A 19,958-nucleotide genomic window follows, 5' to 3' on the forward strand; every position below is an offset into this window, starting at 1 on the left:
TGACCACTGCTACAGCCCCTTTGCCCCTTGAAATTCTGCTCCGTAGGATCAGGGGAGTCTTGGAGCAGCAGGAGATATTGTATTGTGTAGTGGTGGTGGGTAATTAGATAGATAGGCCTCTGCATTATGTGAAGACTCAGTTTTGGTTGGCTTATGTTTCCTTACTAGGATAAGAAAGCTTATTTGGATGTCATTCATACCTATACAGAAGTTCATGGAACTGTCCATGGGACAAGTACTGTCTACATGCCCAGCTATGTTAAAAACCATGGCATCCTCAGTGGCCGGGATTTGCAGTTCCTGCTGAGAGGGACAAAGGTAAGTTGGCTGGTATGCAAAAAAGAAGAAGAAGAAGCAAACCCCCAAAAGATTAAAATACATGTGCATTCAAATGCATTTACTCCCCCTCCCCCATGAAGCGCTTGGCCCATTATTCTCATTGCACCATAACAGCTCTAAACATTTGCCAATGTCCAGTGTTCCAAAGATTTCATTGGTTTCAATTTCTTATTGGGATGGTGCTTCATATGTGTGTTAAGTTTGTTTAGAAAAATTAAAAGCTTTCACTGTTAAATGTCCGCCCCTCCACCCTCTAGAAGTTTTGCATGCATGCATGAGAACCAAGTTTGATGATTTCAGAAGCACTCCTACCAAGCAAACTCACTTCAGAATTTGGCTCAGCAAACTTGAGGCAAAATCCCTCTCACACAAATACACACAAATAGCTGTTTATTCTATTATGTTGTATTTCTGTTATGCTACTTTTTATTTACCTATCAGCCTGAAAAGGTTCCCAAGGCAGCTCACAAAGAACAAATAAATGTGAATACAAAATAATGCATGCAGACAGTAAAAACGACAAAAATTCAACAAAAATCTTAATATTTCAAAAGTATTAAACACCAAATACATGCGTGTTCCTGCCAAAAAAGCAAAGAACATTCCCCACAAAAATACTGAAAATATTCTTTCAAAAAAGCCCAAAGGATTTGCTTGCATGGGATCTTTTTGAAAGAAGATTTTCATTTAAAGTGAAGCAAAACATCACTCAGTAAAATAATTTCCTTTCTTATTGAAATGGTGGTATGTGCTGTTTATAATTTTGATCCAATTGGTGAAGTTTGTAGTGTCGTTACTTCCAAGTTATACTTCACAGATGGTAGCAGCTATTTAATATGAGTGGAGGACAGTTGGTGCTGTATTTATTATTAAGTGGTAACAGAAGCCCCTGTGCTGTCAAGACATGTGATCTGCACACTCTCCCCTAAGGAGCTTTTGTTAAATAAGTTGACAGCATATAGAACAGAAAAGATGTTCCAACAGCGTCGAGGTAAAAAGTGAAGAATGCTTATCTACCCATCCAGTATCATTTTCTGTAACTAATTAAAACTCAGCCACTGCTGAATTGTTGGTGACATTTTAAAGTCCTTTAATTAATGGTTCGACCATGTTTCTGCTGCTGCTAATTAAAAGATATAATTTAATTGCTTATCAGGCTTGTCTACCTTTTTTGTTTGCTGCATGGGAATGCAGAAATAGATCAGGTTGTTCTCTGTAAATGTTGAGCCCATTAAATCTCCTTTTTAAAAAAAGAGTGGGAACTCATAATGCAGTTTGATACATCAGTAGGTTTTGTTAGGAGGTTTTCTTTTCCTGTATTTCACTGTCAGCCTCTCCACAAAAGGCACTCTATAATAAGGGTTATAACATTTTGCAGCCAGATGGCACTTTGCCCTATTTTTCTTTTGAAGAGGTATATTCATAAAGGTAAAGGTAAAGGTACCCCTGCCCGTAAGGGCCAGTCTTGACAGACTCTGGGGTTGTGCGCCCATCTCACTCAAGAGGCCAGGGGCCAGCGCTGTCCGAAGACACTTCCGGGTCACGTGGCCAGCGTGACATCACTGCTCTGGCGAGCCAGAGCTGCACACGGAAACGCCGTTTACCTTCCCGCTGGTAAGCGGTCCCTATTTATCTACTTGCACCCGGAGGTGCTTTCGAACTGCTAGGTTGGCAGGCGCTGGGACCGAGCAGCGGGAGCGCACCCCGCCGCAGGGATTCGAACCGCCGACCTTTTGATCGGCAAGTCCTAGGCACTGAGGCTTTAACCCACAGCGCCACCTGCGTATATTCATAATCTATACTAAAAATTTGTTGCTTTAATATCCAGTATTGTTCATCTCAAAAGAGCCTGAATCCTGCCCACTTAAGACTTACAAGTTAATAATTATCAGCAGCAGCCTTTGCCATGAGCTTTTGGGGATTAAAACGTGCCCCTCTCCAATGGCAAGGGTCATTGCAGGATGTCCAAATCAAGATTTGTGCATGGAAGCTCATGTTCCAACAACGGTACCTTCAAATGATTACATTTTCCCCCTATCACATGGGGTTCCAGAGTCATCTGGAGACTTTAAGATGTGACAATTTGCTGAAAGTGTGATGGCTGGAAAGACCCATTCATGTGGCCAGGCTTGGTGAGGACTTCCTTTTTTCAGAAGAGAGGGGGAAGGAGTAAGATAGATTGATCTTAACCAGTAGGAAAGAGAAAGTCAGGATATTTAAGTAGCAGAAACTTTTGGAGAAAGTGGCCAAATAATTCTCAAATTCATCAAAAGCGAATGAGTTGAATTTCAGGGGGAAAACCCTGATTTTAATAAGCTTAGAGAAATACTAGATAGGGAAATTCCTCAGGTGGCCAAGAGGTCCTGAAGAAGGGAGGCACAGCTAAGAGAGAGAAATTGAGAGAGAGGTATACAAAAGGCAATGTGAAAGTATAGTGAGGAGCTAAAAATAAAAAGGTCATTTATAAAGGGAGGACAGGTAACCAAGGACATGTGCAGACGAGGAATCCAGACTTGTAGGGACAGTGTCAGGAAAGCTAAAACTCAAATGAGCTGAAGCTGGCTAGAGATGCTGAGAGCAACAGAAAGGGTTTTTCAGGTACGTACAATGGACTTCTCAGTAAGCCTGGTGAAATGCTAAAGGGTGACACAGAGAAGGCAGCACTGCATATCTTCGATCTTGCCTTCATCTTCTCTCAAAAGAGGAAGTGTACAACCTTGCATAATTAGCATAATTAATGAAGGTCAGGATTGCAGTTCAGATAGATAAGGAATTAGTCAATAGAAACAAAGATGCCAAGTTCCAAGTATTGAGGGCCAGACAAATTGCACCCTAAAGTACTAAAGCGGGGGTCAGCAAACTTTTTCAGCAGGGGGCCAGTTCACTGTCCCTCAGACCTTGTGGGGGGGCTAGACGATATTTTGAAAAAATAATAATGAACGAATTCCTATGCTCCACAAATAACCCAGAGATGCATTTTAAATAAAAGCACACATTCTATTCATGTAAAAACACACTGATTCCCAGACCATCCGTGGGCTGGAATTAGGAGGCGATTGGGCCGGATCTGGCCCCTGGGCCTTAGTTTGCCTACCCATGTACTAAAGGAACTCACTGGTGTACTCTGAGAACATTTGAGAAATCCTGGAGAACAAGTGAGAAGAGGCAGGACTGCCCAATTTTCAAAATGTTAGGGAAAGGTGAATCAAGGAAACTACATAACAGTCAGTCCAGTTTCATTACCAGGGAAGATGCTTAAATATATTATAAAAGAGTCAGATTGAAAGCATCTTGATGATAATGCAGTATTAGTAGAAACATGTGTAAATTTGTAATTAATAATCCTGCCAGAATAAATTTATCATCTTTGTTGAGTTACAAGTTTAGTGGGTTGTGGGATGCTCATGGTATTTCAGCAGAGACTTTGACAAAGTCCCCCCATTGTACCTTGGTTAGCAAACTGTTTAAATGCAGGCTAAATGACATTGCTGCCAGTGGATTCACAGCTGGTGTGAAATTGTACTCATTAGTGGTTCCTCATCAGACTAGAATGAGGTTTCAAGTGAGGTGCTGCAGGGCTGTGGCTTCAACTTTTTATAAATATAAAAGGGTGGAATGAGCCATCACATTTGCAAATAACACAAAACTAGGAGGGAGAACCTCTCAGAAGATTAAAATAAAATTCAAGTTGACCTTGACAGGATGGAAAACTGGGCTGAAGCTGACCAAACAAAGTTCGGCAAAAACTAAGGCAAAGTTCTTCAGTGTGAGAGAAATCAAATGCACAGGTATAGGACGGATGATCCTGACTTGGCAGTAGTTCCTGCAAACAGAACCTCAGGATTGTAGCCAGCCACATGCTGAAATGAGTCAGCAACATGATGCAGCGGCAAAAAAGAAAAATTTGGCTTTGGACTGCATCAATAGAGTCATAGTTTCCAGGACATGGAAAGTAAAGTAATTAAGTTCAATTTTATTCACTAATCAGACCCCACTGGAGTATAGTGTCCCATTTCTGAGTGCTACACTTTAATAAAGATACAAACAGAGTGGAGTGGGTTAGACGAGAACAATGATTATGGTGAGCAGTATAAAAAAACAAGTTTTATGAGGTAAGGTCAAGTCAGGGATTGGAGTCTGTGCCTCTTCAGGTGTTTTTGGACTGCTGCTGTCATCATCTCTGATGATTGGCCATGCTGGCTAGGGCTGATGGTCATGGGAGTTCGACAATACCTGGAGGGATACAGGTTAGCCTTCTTTGGGTTAAAAGAAATGGGAATGTTTAGTCCAGAGTTTCCCAAACTTGGGTCTCTAGCTGTTTTTGGACTACAATTCGCATAATCTCTGACCACTGCTAGCTAGGGATGATGGGAGTGGTAGTGGTAGTCCAAAAACAGCTGGAGACCCAGGTTTGGGGAATCCTGGTTAAGCCAAAGGAGAGAAGACCAAGGGGGCAGGCTAGCACTCCTAAGATGTCTGAGGAGTAGCCATGTAGCTCTTGGTTTCCTGCATCAGGCTGGGCTTAGACAAAATGGTCTATAAGACCAGGTACTTCTACGCAACTTTCTTTCAGGTGACTTTTTGCAGACCACTCACACTCCCTTCTTTCATCTCTTATGCTAAACAACTTCCAAGAACAGCCTTTTCACACAGCTTTCCAAGTAGTTTGAGCTGGACTCGCTGTTGTAGACTAAGTGCACATTCCTGCAAACTTTGCTGCCACCTGCCGTTGGTCTTTGGAAGTCTAGTGCTGTTTGAAGAATATGCTTATTCAAGAATGCTACCCTGCTCAGCTATTCTATGCAAGACATTTTAAGCCATTTGTGTAGTAATCATTGTGCGCCACAAGTTCAAGCAAAGTATTTGCTAACTCCCCAAAGACATATTTCCTCCTTATGTCAGGATCTAATGGTGGTTCTATTACTCTGTGATGGGCCTAGAATGTCTTGAGGTCTGTGAATTGTGGTTGTGGATGAAGTGGACTTCGGTCAAAGCTTAGGACTTGGTGATATGTGTTACCAAGAAAGTGGGCCAAAATACATTCTCCCAATAATGGAAAGACAGTGTGCCTTGCTTCACCTTTTTTCACTGCACTTTTGGCTGTAAAGAAATCTAAAAATACGATGTTCCCTTCCTCCTTTCCCTCCCCCGCCCACTACAAAAATATTGGTAGTAGGGAGTGCTTTATAAAACTTGTTTTTAATTTAGAGAAGGTTTTATTATAGAAAAGGGTTTCATCATTTTCACTTTCTCCCGTTATGGAAAGGTTATCAGGTTTGCAGTATATTTTCATGGCTCTTTCAGGAGAGTGGAATGTTGCAAAAGCAAGCACCTTTGGCAGTCATCAGATATAGGGCAGGAAGCTGCCTTACTTTGTGAGTTAGATGTCTAGGCTGACCCTCCTGTTACGTCACAGACAGCCTCCCCAAACCACCTGTACTTGTGTCAATAATAAATACAAAAGAATCGATCCATGCAACATTACATAAAAGAATACAAGTAAGCTAACCTAATTTTACAGTTTAAAACCAGGAAAGGGAATAATGCCTAACACAGAAATAAAATGTAGCAGAGAAAATGAAGTAAAAGCTAATGTTATGTGTGTTTCTATTTTACAGCTCTTTGTTGGTCTTGGCTTTCCATATGAGGGACCTGCCCCTCTAGAGGCCATTGCAAATGGATGTGCATTTCTGAATCCGAAATTTAATCCACCCAAAAGCAGCAAAAACACAGATTTCTTCAAAGGCAAGCCAACACTCCGAGAGGTAAGCAATCAACATCCATATTCACAATTTTCTGTTGTGTGTACTGCTGGTTGGACATGTCAACAGTAGCTTATGTAGCACATCCTTTTTTAAATTTCCAAGCATCACCAAAGTATGGGATTTCATTGCTATTGCCATAGCAAACTTTTGGTCTGAGATTGTTTCCTTCTGAGCCTATATCCTGCAATTACTTTTATACATTTGTATCTAGAATAGTATCAGTACTCAGTTATTTCAATTGGTTCAGTTTACACAAGAAATCCTCGTTGCTAAAAACAAAAATCAATGTATGAAAATCTTAGAGTGTAATTCTAAGCAGGCCACAGGTGTTGTTGTTTTTTGTGAGGTGGTTTGCACATTTATTTAGCTTTATGTACATTAAATGCAAGGAAGTTAAACTCTGTCCAATTTCCAGCAAGGGGAAAAAACAAAAAACAAACTACTTGAATTATTTTGCTAGACTTTAGGGGCAAGGTCCTTACACCCCCCCAACCGTTCACGTGTTCACTCCTGAGCATACTTCTTGTTACTTGGAAATAACAGCTTGTTCCTCAATATTTAGAATTTTTTACAGTCATCACCACCTGAATCCTGTATGCTGACAGCACATAGCCTATTAAAAGAGTATAAATAAAATTCTATGAAGATATTTGTATTTAAATCAATATAAAGAATATTTGTTTGGCTGTTTTAGTTCCTAGAAAGGGCAGTCAGAGGGGGCCATTAACTTAATAAAAGGGATAAACATAGCATGGGGGGTTTCAATTCTTTTCATAAACTGCTTGAGTGGCAATGGCCTCTTTCTTGTAAAAGAAGCATTTGGTTTACAAGGTGCTTTCACTCTGTATAGGCAGCAAATATAAGCTGATAAGGATTTGTCCTCAAAATATGTCTCAACAACAAGAATTGGCTTTGTAAATATGGCATTCAGAAAGTAAAGCAAGGGAGATTAGGATTGAAGGCTCCTCATTTATCTACACATGTGTTAGCTGCCTTTTAGCCTTCACTGGGCAGGAAGCAAGGTCTTGCTTGCCAGCCTTTAGATAACATTAAGAGTCATCAAACAGTGGAGTGTTTTGGGCATAATGCCCAGCACTATAACTCTGTAGCATTAATTCTGAAGGCTTTTAGAAGAATGAGGCTATCTAGAAGTACAGGAGGTGACTCGTGGACTACAGACTCATGGGCTACCAAGGGGCTGGGACATGTGCATGTCAGTGCTTTACATGACCTCATATGCATCTCTGCCAAATGCATAATATCAGGCAAGGAAGTGGCTGCAGGAGAAAGCCAATTCAGGTGGGAACAGTTCCTTAAGAAGTAAACAGCTGCCTATAATATTTTGAAGCAAGATAAAAGGGGGTTTAGAAAGAGTGGGTGCAGAATGTTTCGGAACACCATGAAGGTAAAATACGAAAAAAGAGATGGAGAGCCAGTGTGGTGTAGTGGTTAAGAGCGGTAGTCTCGTAATCTAGGGACCTGGGTTCGCGTCTCCGCTCCTCCACATGCAGCTGCTGGGTGACCTTGGGCTAGTCACACTTCTTTGAAGTCTCTCAGCCCCACTCACCTCACAGAGTGTTTGTTGTGGGGGAGGAAGGGAAAGGAGAGTGTTAGCCGCTTTGAGACTCCTTAAAGGGAGTGAAAGGCGGGATATCAAATCCAAACTCCTCTTCTTACATAGCATGTGCTCTGAATTTGTTTTTTTAAGCTGTATTAGGTTTTTCAAAACTTTAAGTAAACAAGCTACAAAAAGTGTGTCATTGCAGATGGCAACTCACAAATTAAGTAATCTTATCGAGTCTTCCAGCTTTGACACAAATGGAAATGACTAAGCATACAATTCTCATATAAATACTAATTAGCTTGGCAAGAGATACTAGAGAGGTCAGAATTTAGTATCAGAATGTTAGGATACTTTATTGCAAGATACACTAGACTGTCTGCTTCCCTTTTTCAAGGTGCATTACACTGTCCCTGACGCTTATATCGTTACTTGCCCCACATTTCAATGATTAGGTTCTATAGAAATCTTGATAGATAATTCCTTTTTAGTGACTATGATGACGTGAGCAAAGCTTTGAAAACAAAGGAATAAAGAGCCCCCTAAATGGCTGGAGTGTTATGTTATCTACAAATTTTGCATCTTATTGAAATTTGCCTACTGAAATGAACACGATTCCCGGAAAGATGACATTTGATCGTTTTTCTTTCAGTTAACATCTCAACACCCCTATGCTGAAGTTTACATCGGGAAGCCTCATGTTTGGACTGTAAACATCAATGACCTCTCTGAAGTTGAGAAGGCAGTGAAAGCAATTTTGAATCAAAAGGTTAACAGTTTTGTGTGTTGTTGGTTGTTTTTTTTAAAAAACCCACTGCATTTGTAAATCATGCATAAATATGGAACAGAAACATATGATAGTGTGAGGTTTATCAGAAAGAGCTCAATATGAAACTAAAAGCCTTAAATAATCCAACAAAAATAAAACTTTCTATGTTTTTTTGGCTAAGATGAATTACAGCTTGTTGCAAACTCACATGGATCATTATATAAGATCCATTAATATGCAAAACTTACATACTGTAAATACCATGCAATATGCAAAATATGAATGACATTATTTCAAAAGATAGAAGATTTATATCCTGTTCAGAGCTTGAAACTGGGAGGGGGCACTCAGCTGATAACTCCCCACCCGTGCCCATCCAATATAGCTGGATTGTCATATTTGAATATATGTATAGATTTACTTTGTTAAAGCAGATGCTGTTTTACTATGTATCCTGCGCAAATGAGAAGCCTCAGTGTGGGGGGAAATTACAGCTCGAAAAAGCACAAAATTATTTCTCTGGTAGCTGAGAGCTTTAATGGTAGGGGAAACTGGGCTAGGAAATACTACAGGTGTGAAAGTTGCTGAGTATTTTTTATAGTTTAATTTCATGGTAGCAGCAATATTTAGAATGGCAGATGCCATACTAAACAACTTCATAACTAATACCTGAGCACCTGCACAAACATATGTTACAGTGGTGCCTTGGATAATATTTTTTAAAACAACAACAAGGAACTAAACTGCACATTTTATTTTAACAGATTGAACCTTACCTACCCTTTGAATTCACATGTGAGGGGATGCTCCAGAGAATGAATGTTTTCATAGAGAAACAGGTATGCTCTCCATATCCACAAATACTTGCTTTGTGAGCAGAGATCCTGTGTAAGCCACTATATTACCAATGCTTGTTCTCTGTTGAATAGAACTGGAATAGACTAAATCTCATAGTTGTGCAACCAATTTCACTTAACCAGTATACTAACTGGTAGAGGACAATTTTATGAAGCACTCTATCAGCGTCTAAAACAAATCTTGTGGTCGGTGCACACCTCTAATAGATTGCTTGGTGATGCTTTTTTGTTGTTGTTGAGCCATTTTAAATGCTCTTTTAATATTTATATTTTATTAGTTGGCTGTTTATTGCCTTGGGGGTCTCACATTTTTAGACATAAAACATATTAAAAGCTGCCTTCTACTAAACCGAACATTGGTCCATCTAGCCAGTGTGGTGTAGTGGTTAAGAGCAGTGGACTCGTAATCTGGTGAACCGGGTTTGATTCCCTACTCCTCCACATGCAGCTGCTGGGTGACCTTGGGCTAGTCACACTTCTCTGAAGTCTTCAGCCCCACTCACCTCACAGAGTGTTTGTTGTGGGAGAGGAAGGGAAAAGGAGCTTGTTAGCCGCTTTGAGACACCTTAGGGTAGTGATTAAGCGGGATATCAAATTCAAACTCCTCTTCTTCTTCTAGCTGTGTATTGTTTACCCTGAGTGGTGGTGACTTTCAAGTTTCAGACAGGAGCCTGAAACAAGATTATACACTTGGCAGAGATCTAGGCAGCCCTGAGATCCATGCTGGTTACCTTACAGTCTTGACTGAACCGTCTGGAGATTGAAGCTTTGAATAACAGCAGCGTATTGAGTGAAATCACTTTTTGCCTTATGAAATGTACTTTTTTTCAGGATTTCTGCCACGGGCAAGTGATGTGGCCCCCATTAAGTGCCCTTCAGGTTAAAATTGCTGGGTCTGGGAAATCATGTAAGCAGGTTTGTCAAGAAAATCAGCTCATCTGTGAGCCATCCTTTTTCCAGCACCTGAACAAGGACAAAGACCTCTTGAAGTAAGTACTGCAGTTCCATGGACAAGAAAAAAAAAGTTGCAAGAAAACATTTTCAGCACATTTTGAATGTTGCTCTGGAACACGGTTTCAATCTCAGCACGAGATAAACTTCAGAGGCTTTTGAATGTAATGCATTCATGCATCTATACACCTGCATAGCATAATTTAATACAGAGAAAACTGAACCAAATGATGCCGTGCATGTTGCTAACCAAACAGAATTTACCATAGCTTTCCTTTGTATTGTAACCAATTCCCTGGCTTCTGCCTACGTTGACCTACAAGTTACAATTGATGTTTAGATCTACTTTCAAATACTTTCCCCTAGACTGGTGTATGCAGGTATTGGCGGAAAAGAAACCCCATAACTCCCTGTATGTTCTCACGTGTGACGATATCACACATGTATGTTAGCTTACATCTATGATTGCTGAGAACGGTCTGCTAAATCATGGTTTGTTGGGGTATATGCCCCCAGTAAACTTGTCACATGGGACAGTTATTGTATGAAGTGAGTCAGCTGTGGTATTAGTGTGGAAGATTTCCATTTTGTGTGTGTGTGTGTTGTAATTAAAGAATAATAGTAGCATTACTAGAATCATGTTTGTGAATGTGCATCTGCATCTGCCACTGCTTTTTGTTCAATCATCATTAAAATAGTTGCCAGCTTCTAGCTTTACTCTACACTTCTGCATATACAGGTGGGTTTGCTGGATGAATTTGAAAAGTGTAAGCTGGCCCATAGGCTTGAGGGATGTCCTATACAAGACAGTCACTACTTTCCAGAGCAGAGTGTGCCACAGTGCCCAGGCAACATAATTCCCAATCACTCATTCTCATCATCACCACATGATTACCATTGCATGAGAAGTGCAAACAAGGAGTGATTTCTGCACACTCCATCACTGTTTCTGCAGTTCACTGCTTGTTGGAAACATGCTGTACTGAAGCAGACTTGCCACATGATTTAGAACTTCCAGGGTTTCCAACTGTGCAGGGAGCCTACTTGACTAGAACAAGCAGTGTGCTGCAGAGGATGGATTGGGGAAGTGGTGGGGGGCAGTGGGCTCATCCCTACTTTTCTTTTTATGGAAGGGGGGATATAATGAATGAATAGGCCTATAGTAGAACTGCATTGTACAGATCTCATACATTCTAGTTATCCACTTTAACTGTGAACTCTATGCAACTTCATGTCAAAGAGAACTCTGGATTACAGTATTTCTGCTCATCGGTGTTTGTGTAACCATGTGTTCTGGGATGGTGTCAATCTCTTCTAAGTGAGGCTCTGCCTTCTTGTAACACCCTTTTGAAATTATCGGTGTGATTTTTGACGTTGTGAGTTGGGCAGCTTACGGGACCCGATTGCTGAGATGTCAGTTTTATGTATGAACTGAATCTCTGCATTACCTACCTTTGGAACCACGAGTTGGAAGTGATGCTTCTGCTGCTTGCTGAATTATTGCAGGTGATATAGGTTGTCTTACTTTTCCTTTTCTTTTCCAGATACAACATTGAATGTCATACAGCTGAGTCTGCAAATGATATTGTGGTTCCATCTTTTGATGAAAAGAGAAAACACTGTGTTTTCCAGGGTGATCTCTTGTTGTTCAGCTGTGCAGGATCTCATCCAAGCCACAAAAGAATCTGCCCTTGCAGAGACTACCTTAAAGGACAAGTTGCACTTTGTAAAGACTGTCTATAGCAGCAGCTCACTTGACTTGATAAAGGGACAAAAGAGCCAGTGGCTTAGTGAGAGCTGCTGCCATTTATTGCACTTTGCTACTGCAGGCAGAACAATTGCTGAAGAGAAAAATCTGTACCACGATGGAACAGAAAAGCGATTTTAAAAAATCTCAAATGATTTATATTTTTTTTCCTAAGCAAGCAATTCCAGTGACACAGAAATCTCCTTAATTTACTTAAGGAGATAAAAAACAAAGTTCAGCATTTTGTAAGGGTAAATTAAGAGTGTGGGTTTCTTTTACCAACAACTCCTCATGATCAACAACTTTTCTGAATATTATTTCCAGTACAAAGAAACAGACCTGGAAGAGATTGGTCAGTACAGGAAAGACTAACACAATCCTGGGTACATTGTTCATAGGGGTCTTCTGAATCCTGAATGGCTGGTGAACATGGAACTACAACGGAACACAGCGACAGAATAACTCTTGGTTTTTATCTCATCTGACACATTCTGCAAATTCACAGCCGTGTGGTGTCCCCACATAGCTAAGCAAGTAGCACCATTAACTGGTGGCTTCCTGAGTCGCAGATACTTTTGGTTTGATAATGGATTATGATTGTGCCATTCATCGGGGCTTCTAAGCCACATAAGCGTAATATTTAAAATGTATGGTCTTGTCTAGAATTATGAGTGTACCCCTCTTTCCCACTCCCACGAAGTTTTGTTGTAGGGTGGTGACTAGACATACTGTTAGATCACTGAAAATAAAATGGTGCCATTGGAGCAATATTTTCCTCGGTATAAGGTGGAGAAACAGTGACTGAAAGTTGAAAACAGAAGTGAGGCAGTCAAATCGTGCTGGTCTGTCTTTGACAGCTTGGGGAGATTTTACAAGCTTTTATAGGATGGACGGACAGACATGAACAAAACAATGACTATAAGCAAGTGAGACCTCTTCCTGAAGTCCTTAATTAAAAGTAGGTGTGCTGCAGCAGGTTGGTAGTGTTACAATTTGAAATTAATCCAGAGAATTGAACTTAGATTTGTTTGTAGATCAGCATTTCCTCTCTTTTTTTTAAAGGAAAAAGGGGTTGCTTTTGCAGCACAGCTGACATCTTTAAAAGCACTGTTTGTGGAAGGCATTGGATAGAAAGACATTGGATAGAAAATGGATGCTTCCTCACTTTGAAGCTAAAAGCTACCACAGGTTGGCAAGAAAAAACTTGGACCATTTTCAATATTATATCAGAGTACGATACTTCAGTTATTTGCTTCTTTCCCCTCTACCCTAAATATTACTTACTATTTCTACTGGTGGGATAATTCACTCCTTTCTGTTCTTTTGTAATGTAACTTAATTCATTATTTGGCATTCACTGTTTATTGTGGGAAGCACTCAAGTATCTTTTGACATACCAAAGACCATAAGGGAAATCACCTCTCTCAAATTGTTGAGATAGAGTCTTTCTTTCTTTCTTTTTTTAAGAACTATTTCATATCAGCAGGGCATAGCTCCAGAAATGTTTGACAAGACTAACAACTTTTAATTGTATGTGCATAGGATTAAAAATTAGCAGTGGCTGGCCCAAATTCCAGTAACTTGTGACTGGCTTTTGTGTGATGTCTTGGACTTCTGTAATAGTTAACACTTGGAATCTAGCCTTGTGTGTTAAGTTACCAAGCAGTTTCTGCCCCACACTTGTAAGTACATGGGAGCCCATCCCTCCTTCCTTCCTTTAAAAAATGATCACTCTTCAACTTTGATACCCTTGTTGGTGATTGACTTTTTTATTCTAATGTGTTCTTTATGAGGACAGACCGTAATCAAACTAGACCTGGCAATAAACAAAGTACTACCAATTGCTGCTGCAGCAAAAATGTTTGAGAATATATGTGCTTTAAATGCATCTTAGCACATTCGGATTAGTTTGGCTTTAGTAACGGGGCCAGTTCCAATCTAATATTTCTTCTCCAGGGAAAGATATATATTAAATGTCGTTATACAATTTTACAAATCTGATCAATTGCTTAGATATTTTTCTTTCAACAATAACATAGATTTTGTCCTCTATTGCAACATTTTTAATGTGTTTTTGTTTTCATACATAGCATCAAACGAACCCCAAGAGAAGGATTTGAGTTTTGTTAGTTTGTTGGTGCAATGAATAACATAGTCTTTCAGCAGGGGGTAATATCTGTAAATTGCTAGTTTAGACATACTGTATGTTGGCCAAAAAAAAAAAAATGCTATGTGGTTATAATGAGTGGTGGTGTACTGAGAAGGTATAATTGATAACATTATTGTAGGGTGGTATCTGAGTAAGCCGTATTCAGAGCAGGCCACTGAAATGAATGGACTTAAGTTATGACTAACTTCAAGTCATTGGGTTTACTCTGCATATGACATGGTCTCCCATTATTTCTTGAAGCGTTTTATGATATCACTGAGAATAGGATCAGACCTTTGATAGGCTCACCCAGTTATTTCATAGCTGCGTTTTTTAAAATAACAGTAATTGTGGAAGAGAAATGAATTTGTGTATTTGCCTTATTATGGTGTTTACTATGAAGACTTGGTAGATGGTACAAAAGAAGAATTTCATCTAACCATGTTGTAGTTAGTACAGGGTCAGTGGACCTCACACTTTTTGAGCATCGAAAGTGGAAGCAAATTAAACTTGTACCATGATCCAGGATATCTATAAGGTTTTTCTTCAAACCTATTTCTATGGATACCTTTAATGAATGACACATTGAAAACAAATGCCTTCATAATCCTCTGCCAGCATAAAGAGCAGATGGCAGGTGATGATTAAGGTGGTTTTTCATTAAAGCCAGATAAACTTATAGATTTATTTGAGGGGAATACCTTTCTTGACTGAAACCTGGACCATTTTTTAAAGGTTCAAATGCAGAAATGTGGTATTTCACTTCAGGATTATTAGGAGATCTAAGGGGATAAATAGAATTGCAAATCATTTTGGCAGGTTTTGGCTTTGGGTGTAGTGGGCTTGAAATAAATGAAAGAACACATCATGCTAGAAGCATCATGTCTTCATATATCAAAATTTTCTCCCTTATTTTACAAGTTTGTAACTTGGTATTTTTTTTTAAAGAAATCTTGTTCTGAGAGATCACCAAAACCTGAGAGAAGCATTTACATAATTTATTTTTAAAGAACTTTAACATTAAAGCTTACCTTTGAAAGGTAAAGATTGAATACACTGTTTAAAAATGCCAATAAAAACCTCATTTATTTCATATATGCAAGTTGATTTGCACATCTATAAATATGCTTTTCAGTACATTTCACCTAGTTTTGATCATTTGTCTCTCTTGTGGTTCATAGAAGCAGTTGTGGTTGGGGGGGTTGGTTTCTGCATGGCAGTGTTGAAGCACATTCTGCTAATATGTGTGCCTTTTATTTTATTTTTTATTTTAAATTAATTGTGTGTTTGGGATGTGAACATTGCCTGAGCAATTATAATGGAACACTAATTTGAGGATTTATATACTTTCTGTAAATATTGGTATGATTTATAAAGAGTATTTTTTAATATTGGAGAAAAGACAAAGCAAAAGTACGTACTACAAGCTGCAACAACTCAAAGAGAATGCTACCTATTGATATTTGTACTTGAATGTTTGTGTCTAAACACAATGCGCTTATATATGATGCATTATCCATGCTAAATCTTAGTAAAGGAAGGAGGAGAGAATATAGTTAGCTAATGTCCATCTGCCTGGTCTTAAATGGTTTGGTAGTGTACTTTTCATGTTCCAAGTAACAGGAAATTGCTGACATCCAAGATCAAAGAAATAGAAATGTAAATTGGTATGTACATGATTTTTCTCTCTCTCAAAAGAATGCTGTTCATTATGTTCTTCTTTAAATTACTAGTACTTCACTGGCATGATCTTTTGAAGAAATAGGTTATTTTATTGAAGTTCTTAGCACAAACTTTCGCAGGTATGAAGGCGCTCCTGTTAAGTTCTTCACATTTAGTAGTATGTAAGGTTGACCACATGAGCACTCAAGAAGTTGTTTAGAGAGAAAAGTCCCCTCCTCTTTTTCTTCAAAGGAGGTGTAATTGCTCATCCCTGTAGCATCAGAGGGTGCATGTCCCCTAGCTCAAGTTCACACAGCTACCATGGCATGTTATGTGCTTCTAACGTTCACACCACTCTTGTAGAATAAGGATTATCAGAAGCCTAACACCAAGTCACAAGGAGCAGCCTAACCTCCTCAAGCAAGCAAGTGCACAAAGACTGGTGTTGTATGGGTCTACCTATGCACTTCCTTAAAAATAGAGTCAGATATACTACAGGATAAATTTAAAAGTGGTGACACTTGCAATCTGAGTAGCACTGGGCTTCCTTCTTTTTACAAATTGCCACAGAGAAGAACCTTGCCTACCAACATGACTGAACACTCACATGTTATTTTGTCAGTGTGGCTCTGGTTATATAGCTGTCCAATATGGAGAATTTTTAGAGTGTGTAAGTAGGCCCTAAATCAATTTCTCTGAAAAGTCTATGGAAACTTCCATTTTTAACGGGGGGTAAAAATGTATTTAGCATTGTAATTAATCATTCAGCATTTTATACCTTGATGGTACGATGCCCACTGGTTGTCTGACAGGCTGCTTAGTTTAAAAAAAAGTACTTGGGAGCAATTCAGGGACAGTTCACTACGTTTCCCCCCCAATAACTTTTGTTGCAAGAATAGCCTTCATACAGGTTCTGAATTGAAAAGGGTGTCGTGACTGCTACAAAATCACTGTGCATTCACAATGGATGTTAGTACTAGTAATTGTGATGGGTTATGCCTGAAGATTATAAATCTCAATAGGTTTCATACAATACTAGATCATTGCTTTCAGCCTTTTGGGCAAAGTAGAGGCCATTCATATTCTAGGTAATTCCTGTTTATTTAGTGCAACAAGTGAAGAGAGTTATTGTTGAGAAGGCAATTATAGCTGGTCCCTTGCACCCTTTGATAAAAGTCCATTTCATCCACAATAAGAACATTTTTTTAAAAAAGTCTTATTCAAGGGAGGGAATCTTCCAACAAACTGGGTGTTTTGCTGTTAACAGCATGATTAGGTCTCTTTGAACCCAGTTCCACTACCATACACCTAATATGAAACCATATGTTATACAAAGATGCTATAGCTATTATTTTACTTTGATTGGTTCTCAGCAGTTTTAAATGATTGGTGTGGTTTCTGCTTTACTAAAGGAACCCTATACACCATTTTTATAGACTGTCTTTTTGCTTAATTTTTTTTTATCAATAACTTTAGAATTAATAAAGTACCATTCCAACTTAAATTATTGGTGCCATCACATTAAAATAGCATAGGTGCACAGAAAGAGACATTTTCAAGGTCTTTTCTGCATTCTCTTCCATTCAGGAACAGGTGCATCCTTCCAACCCATGCCAATTTGTATCACGTTAACCTTCCTTCCACATGAAACTAGACTAATTCAAAATAACTGAAATTACAACCTCCTGCTTATAATGTTGCAAGAATAATTAGGCTTGTTCTGCTGAAAACTTAGTAAATAGTCACTCAGGTGCTTGAACTAGAAGTTGCCTTAAGACAGTGCTGTGGACCTGGTGGTCCTCCAGCTTTTACGGCAGTCCCCTTATACCTGACCACTGCTGTCGCCAGTCAGTGCTGATAGCATTTGGGAGTCTAGCAGCACCTGGAAAGCAAGAGAGTGGCTATTTAAGAAGCTTTGCTCATGGCTAGCGCTATTTTTATAGGGAGAAGATGCTGGAACTCACCCTGAACACCTCCCTTGTTCTCTCATGGCAATGGCACCCACCTGAGAGGTGCCAGAACTGAGTTCCGGCTGGGACAAAAAAAAAATCCTACTCATGGCTTACAGTGCAGCTAGGGCTTTCTTTTTCTGACTTTGGAGCAAAGCTGGTTTAGGGAAAAGCACATCAGAATGCAGCATTTTATATGAAACAACAAGGCAGATATGAATTGCAGCTAAACATCATGTGCACACCACTTCCCAAACCAGGAGTGTACTGGTTACAAAGTAAACAGGCATATACAATGCCCAAACTACTCTCACTGTGCTTAAGTGCTGATATTTTAACAACCACAGTTAAGCATCAATTTAAAGCAACTAAAATTACTGTCTAGTTTCAATTGAGCATTCTCTGTTGTCCTTTGTTTTGCTAGGATAGGTAGCAGCTATTGTGGAGTGAATGTAAATGAGGAATCAGACCACACAGCATACATGACTAGCATATAAAATAAGAGCCTGCTGGATCAGGCCAATGGCCCATCTAGTCCAGCATCCTGTTCTCACAGTGGCTGAGCAAGTTGCATATGGAAAACTAATGCAACAGGAGAACAGAGATAAGACTCACACCTGCAGCAACTTCCACATTCCATCTGCTGTAAACAATTGGGTTCTAATGGCCAGTATTGATCTCTCTCTCTCTTATATGTGCTTCTTTCTATTTACCCCAGTCTCCTGGATTTGATTTCCAGTACCTTAAGCTTCATATACTGAGTCTAATGTTTTGCTGCTTCTTATTCTAAAATTTTCTAAATCTCTTCTGGATGTAAAATTCCCATAGTAAAGACTGAACATATTGTGCATAAATTGACGATATAACAGAGCAGGTAGGAAGGTCAGTCAATATATTGCAAATGTTAAAGTGTGTGTATATATATATGTGTTATGCTATAGAAATAGCATATACAAGATGGATGTATCTTAGTATTATATCTTACCGAGTACTATATATTCAGGACACTGAATGATGCTACTTAACTATGCCCTGTCATTTTATATTTATATAAATGAATTAATTTCCTTTGTATTGATGTGTACATGAAGGTACCAGCTTTGCTTAATAATCCACCATTTGGAGTGTGTTTGTATCAAGTAACCCCCCCCCCCACTACAATTATGAAAGTGACTTCTTATTTTAGAATTGGCCATATGCTGTATATAACAGTAGGTGTTTATGGGACACTTTGAATTGCTAGTTCTAATTAAACTTTTCCTTGAACCCAATGCCACAGGGCAAATAGTTTACAATATGACTTTTCAAAGGAAAGAAACCTACCAGTTCCAAGGACTGTCTGCCAGGTGTATGTAAATTCTTTCACCTACATAATGCATCAGTAACACCCGCCCCACTAAGAGGTACTGGCAAACCATGCAGAAGGCTTGCATAGTTTACTGAAACCTGGGTTCTAAGCAAATGACATTGTTTTTGTCTGACAAAACAAAGCTTACCTCCCAACTTGGACTTGTCCTATTTTTTAGAACAGAAAGCAGTGAGTAGTACATATATTCACCACTCTCCTGCTTCACTAAAATAAGCTAAGCAGTCCACAGCCAGGGGTCAAGATCACAACATTAACATTTGGCTAGTAAGAGAAACCCTAAAAAAAAGTAAGTAGTGGGTTTTTCCAGAAGTGTGCAACAGCAAGTCACTGACTATCTCTATAAATATAACATTGAAAGTCAAAATATTGTTTGTAATAAGAAGTGTTAGCTTCCCAGTTCTGAGTACTGTTCAGCGGAGTAGTAGGTTAAGGTTTAATAAGGATTTTAATCTGTTTCACAAGCACTGATTATGTTTTTTAAAACAATACATGCTTGAAATTTTGTGCGGGGGTTTTATTTCTTAAATTGTGTTCCGTTATATTTTGTTTAAGCAGGTTGCTTCACAGCAAGTAACTGTAAAATTAGAAGATTAACAACATGGGAAACTTAAAACCAAGGTGTAAATATGTCTGTATTCTCATGGCTGACAATGCTTCCTTCCCCCACCCCCCACCCCCACCAACTGTTGTAGGGCAAACTAGGGAAAATTTTATTTTTCAATAAACTTTTTCTTGTGTGACTGCGTTGTTTTCACCCTTTCTTCCATCCAACCACACTGTGCTAAAAAATAAAATTAAGATCAGAATTTTCTTATAAATGACTCTGATAGTTATTAAAAC

At 39.1% G+C, this 19,958-nt stretch overlaps 1 protein-coding gene and 1 long non-coding RNA gene across 4 annotated transcripts in view; both read left to right on the forward strand.

Moving 5' to 3' along the window:
* The window catches only part of MGAT5 (alpha-1,6-mannosylglycoprotein 6-beta-N-acetylglucosaminyltransferase), a 112,137-nt gene extending 99,384 nt beyond the window's left edge, over positions 1 to 12,753 (forward strand). For all 3 annotated transcript variants that reach the window (XM_081921737.1, XM_081921739.1, XM_081921738.1), the window contains exons 12-17: positions 169 to 318; positions 5,958 to 6,104; positions 8,318 to 8,434; positions 9,199 to 9,273; positions 10,123 to 10,280; positions 11,787 to 12,753. In XM_081921737.1, the coding sequence (XP_081777863.1) occupies positions 169 to 318; positions 5,958 to 6,104; positions 8,318 to 8,434; positions 9,199 to 9,273; positions 10,123 to 10,280; positions 11,787 to 11,985 (846 nt within the window). In that variant the 3' untranslated portion in view covers positions 11,986 to 12,753. The remainder of the gene's footprint in view (positions 1 to 168; positions 319 to 5,957; positions 6,105 to 8,317; positions 8,435 to 9,198; positions 9,274 to 10,122; positions 10,281 to 11,786) is intronic.
* A 3,944-nt stretch (positions 12,754 to 16,697) lies between these two features.
* LOC309376055 lies at positions 16,698 to 19,858 on the forward strand. Its single transcript, XR_014171053.1, has 2 exons — positions 16,698 to 17,596; positions 17,662 to 19,858. It is a non-coding gene; the product is annotated as an uncharacterized lncRNA (long non-coding RNA).
* Positions 19,859 to 19,958: the final 100 nt, after the last annotated feature.

The sequence above is a fragment of the Podarcis melisellensis genome (assembly GCF_964234715.1).
Source record: "Podarcis melisellensis genome assembly, chromosome: 1".
Classification (NCBI taxonomy): Eukaryota; Metazoa; Chordata; class Lepidosauria; order Squamata; family Lacertidae; genus Podarcis; species Podarcis melisellensis.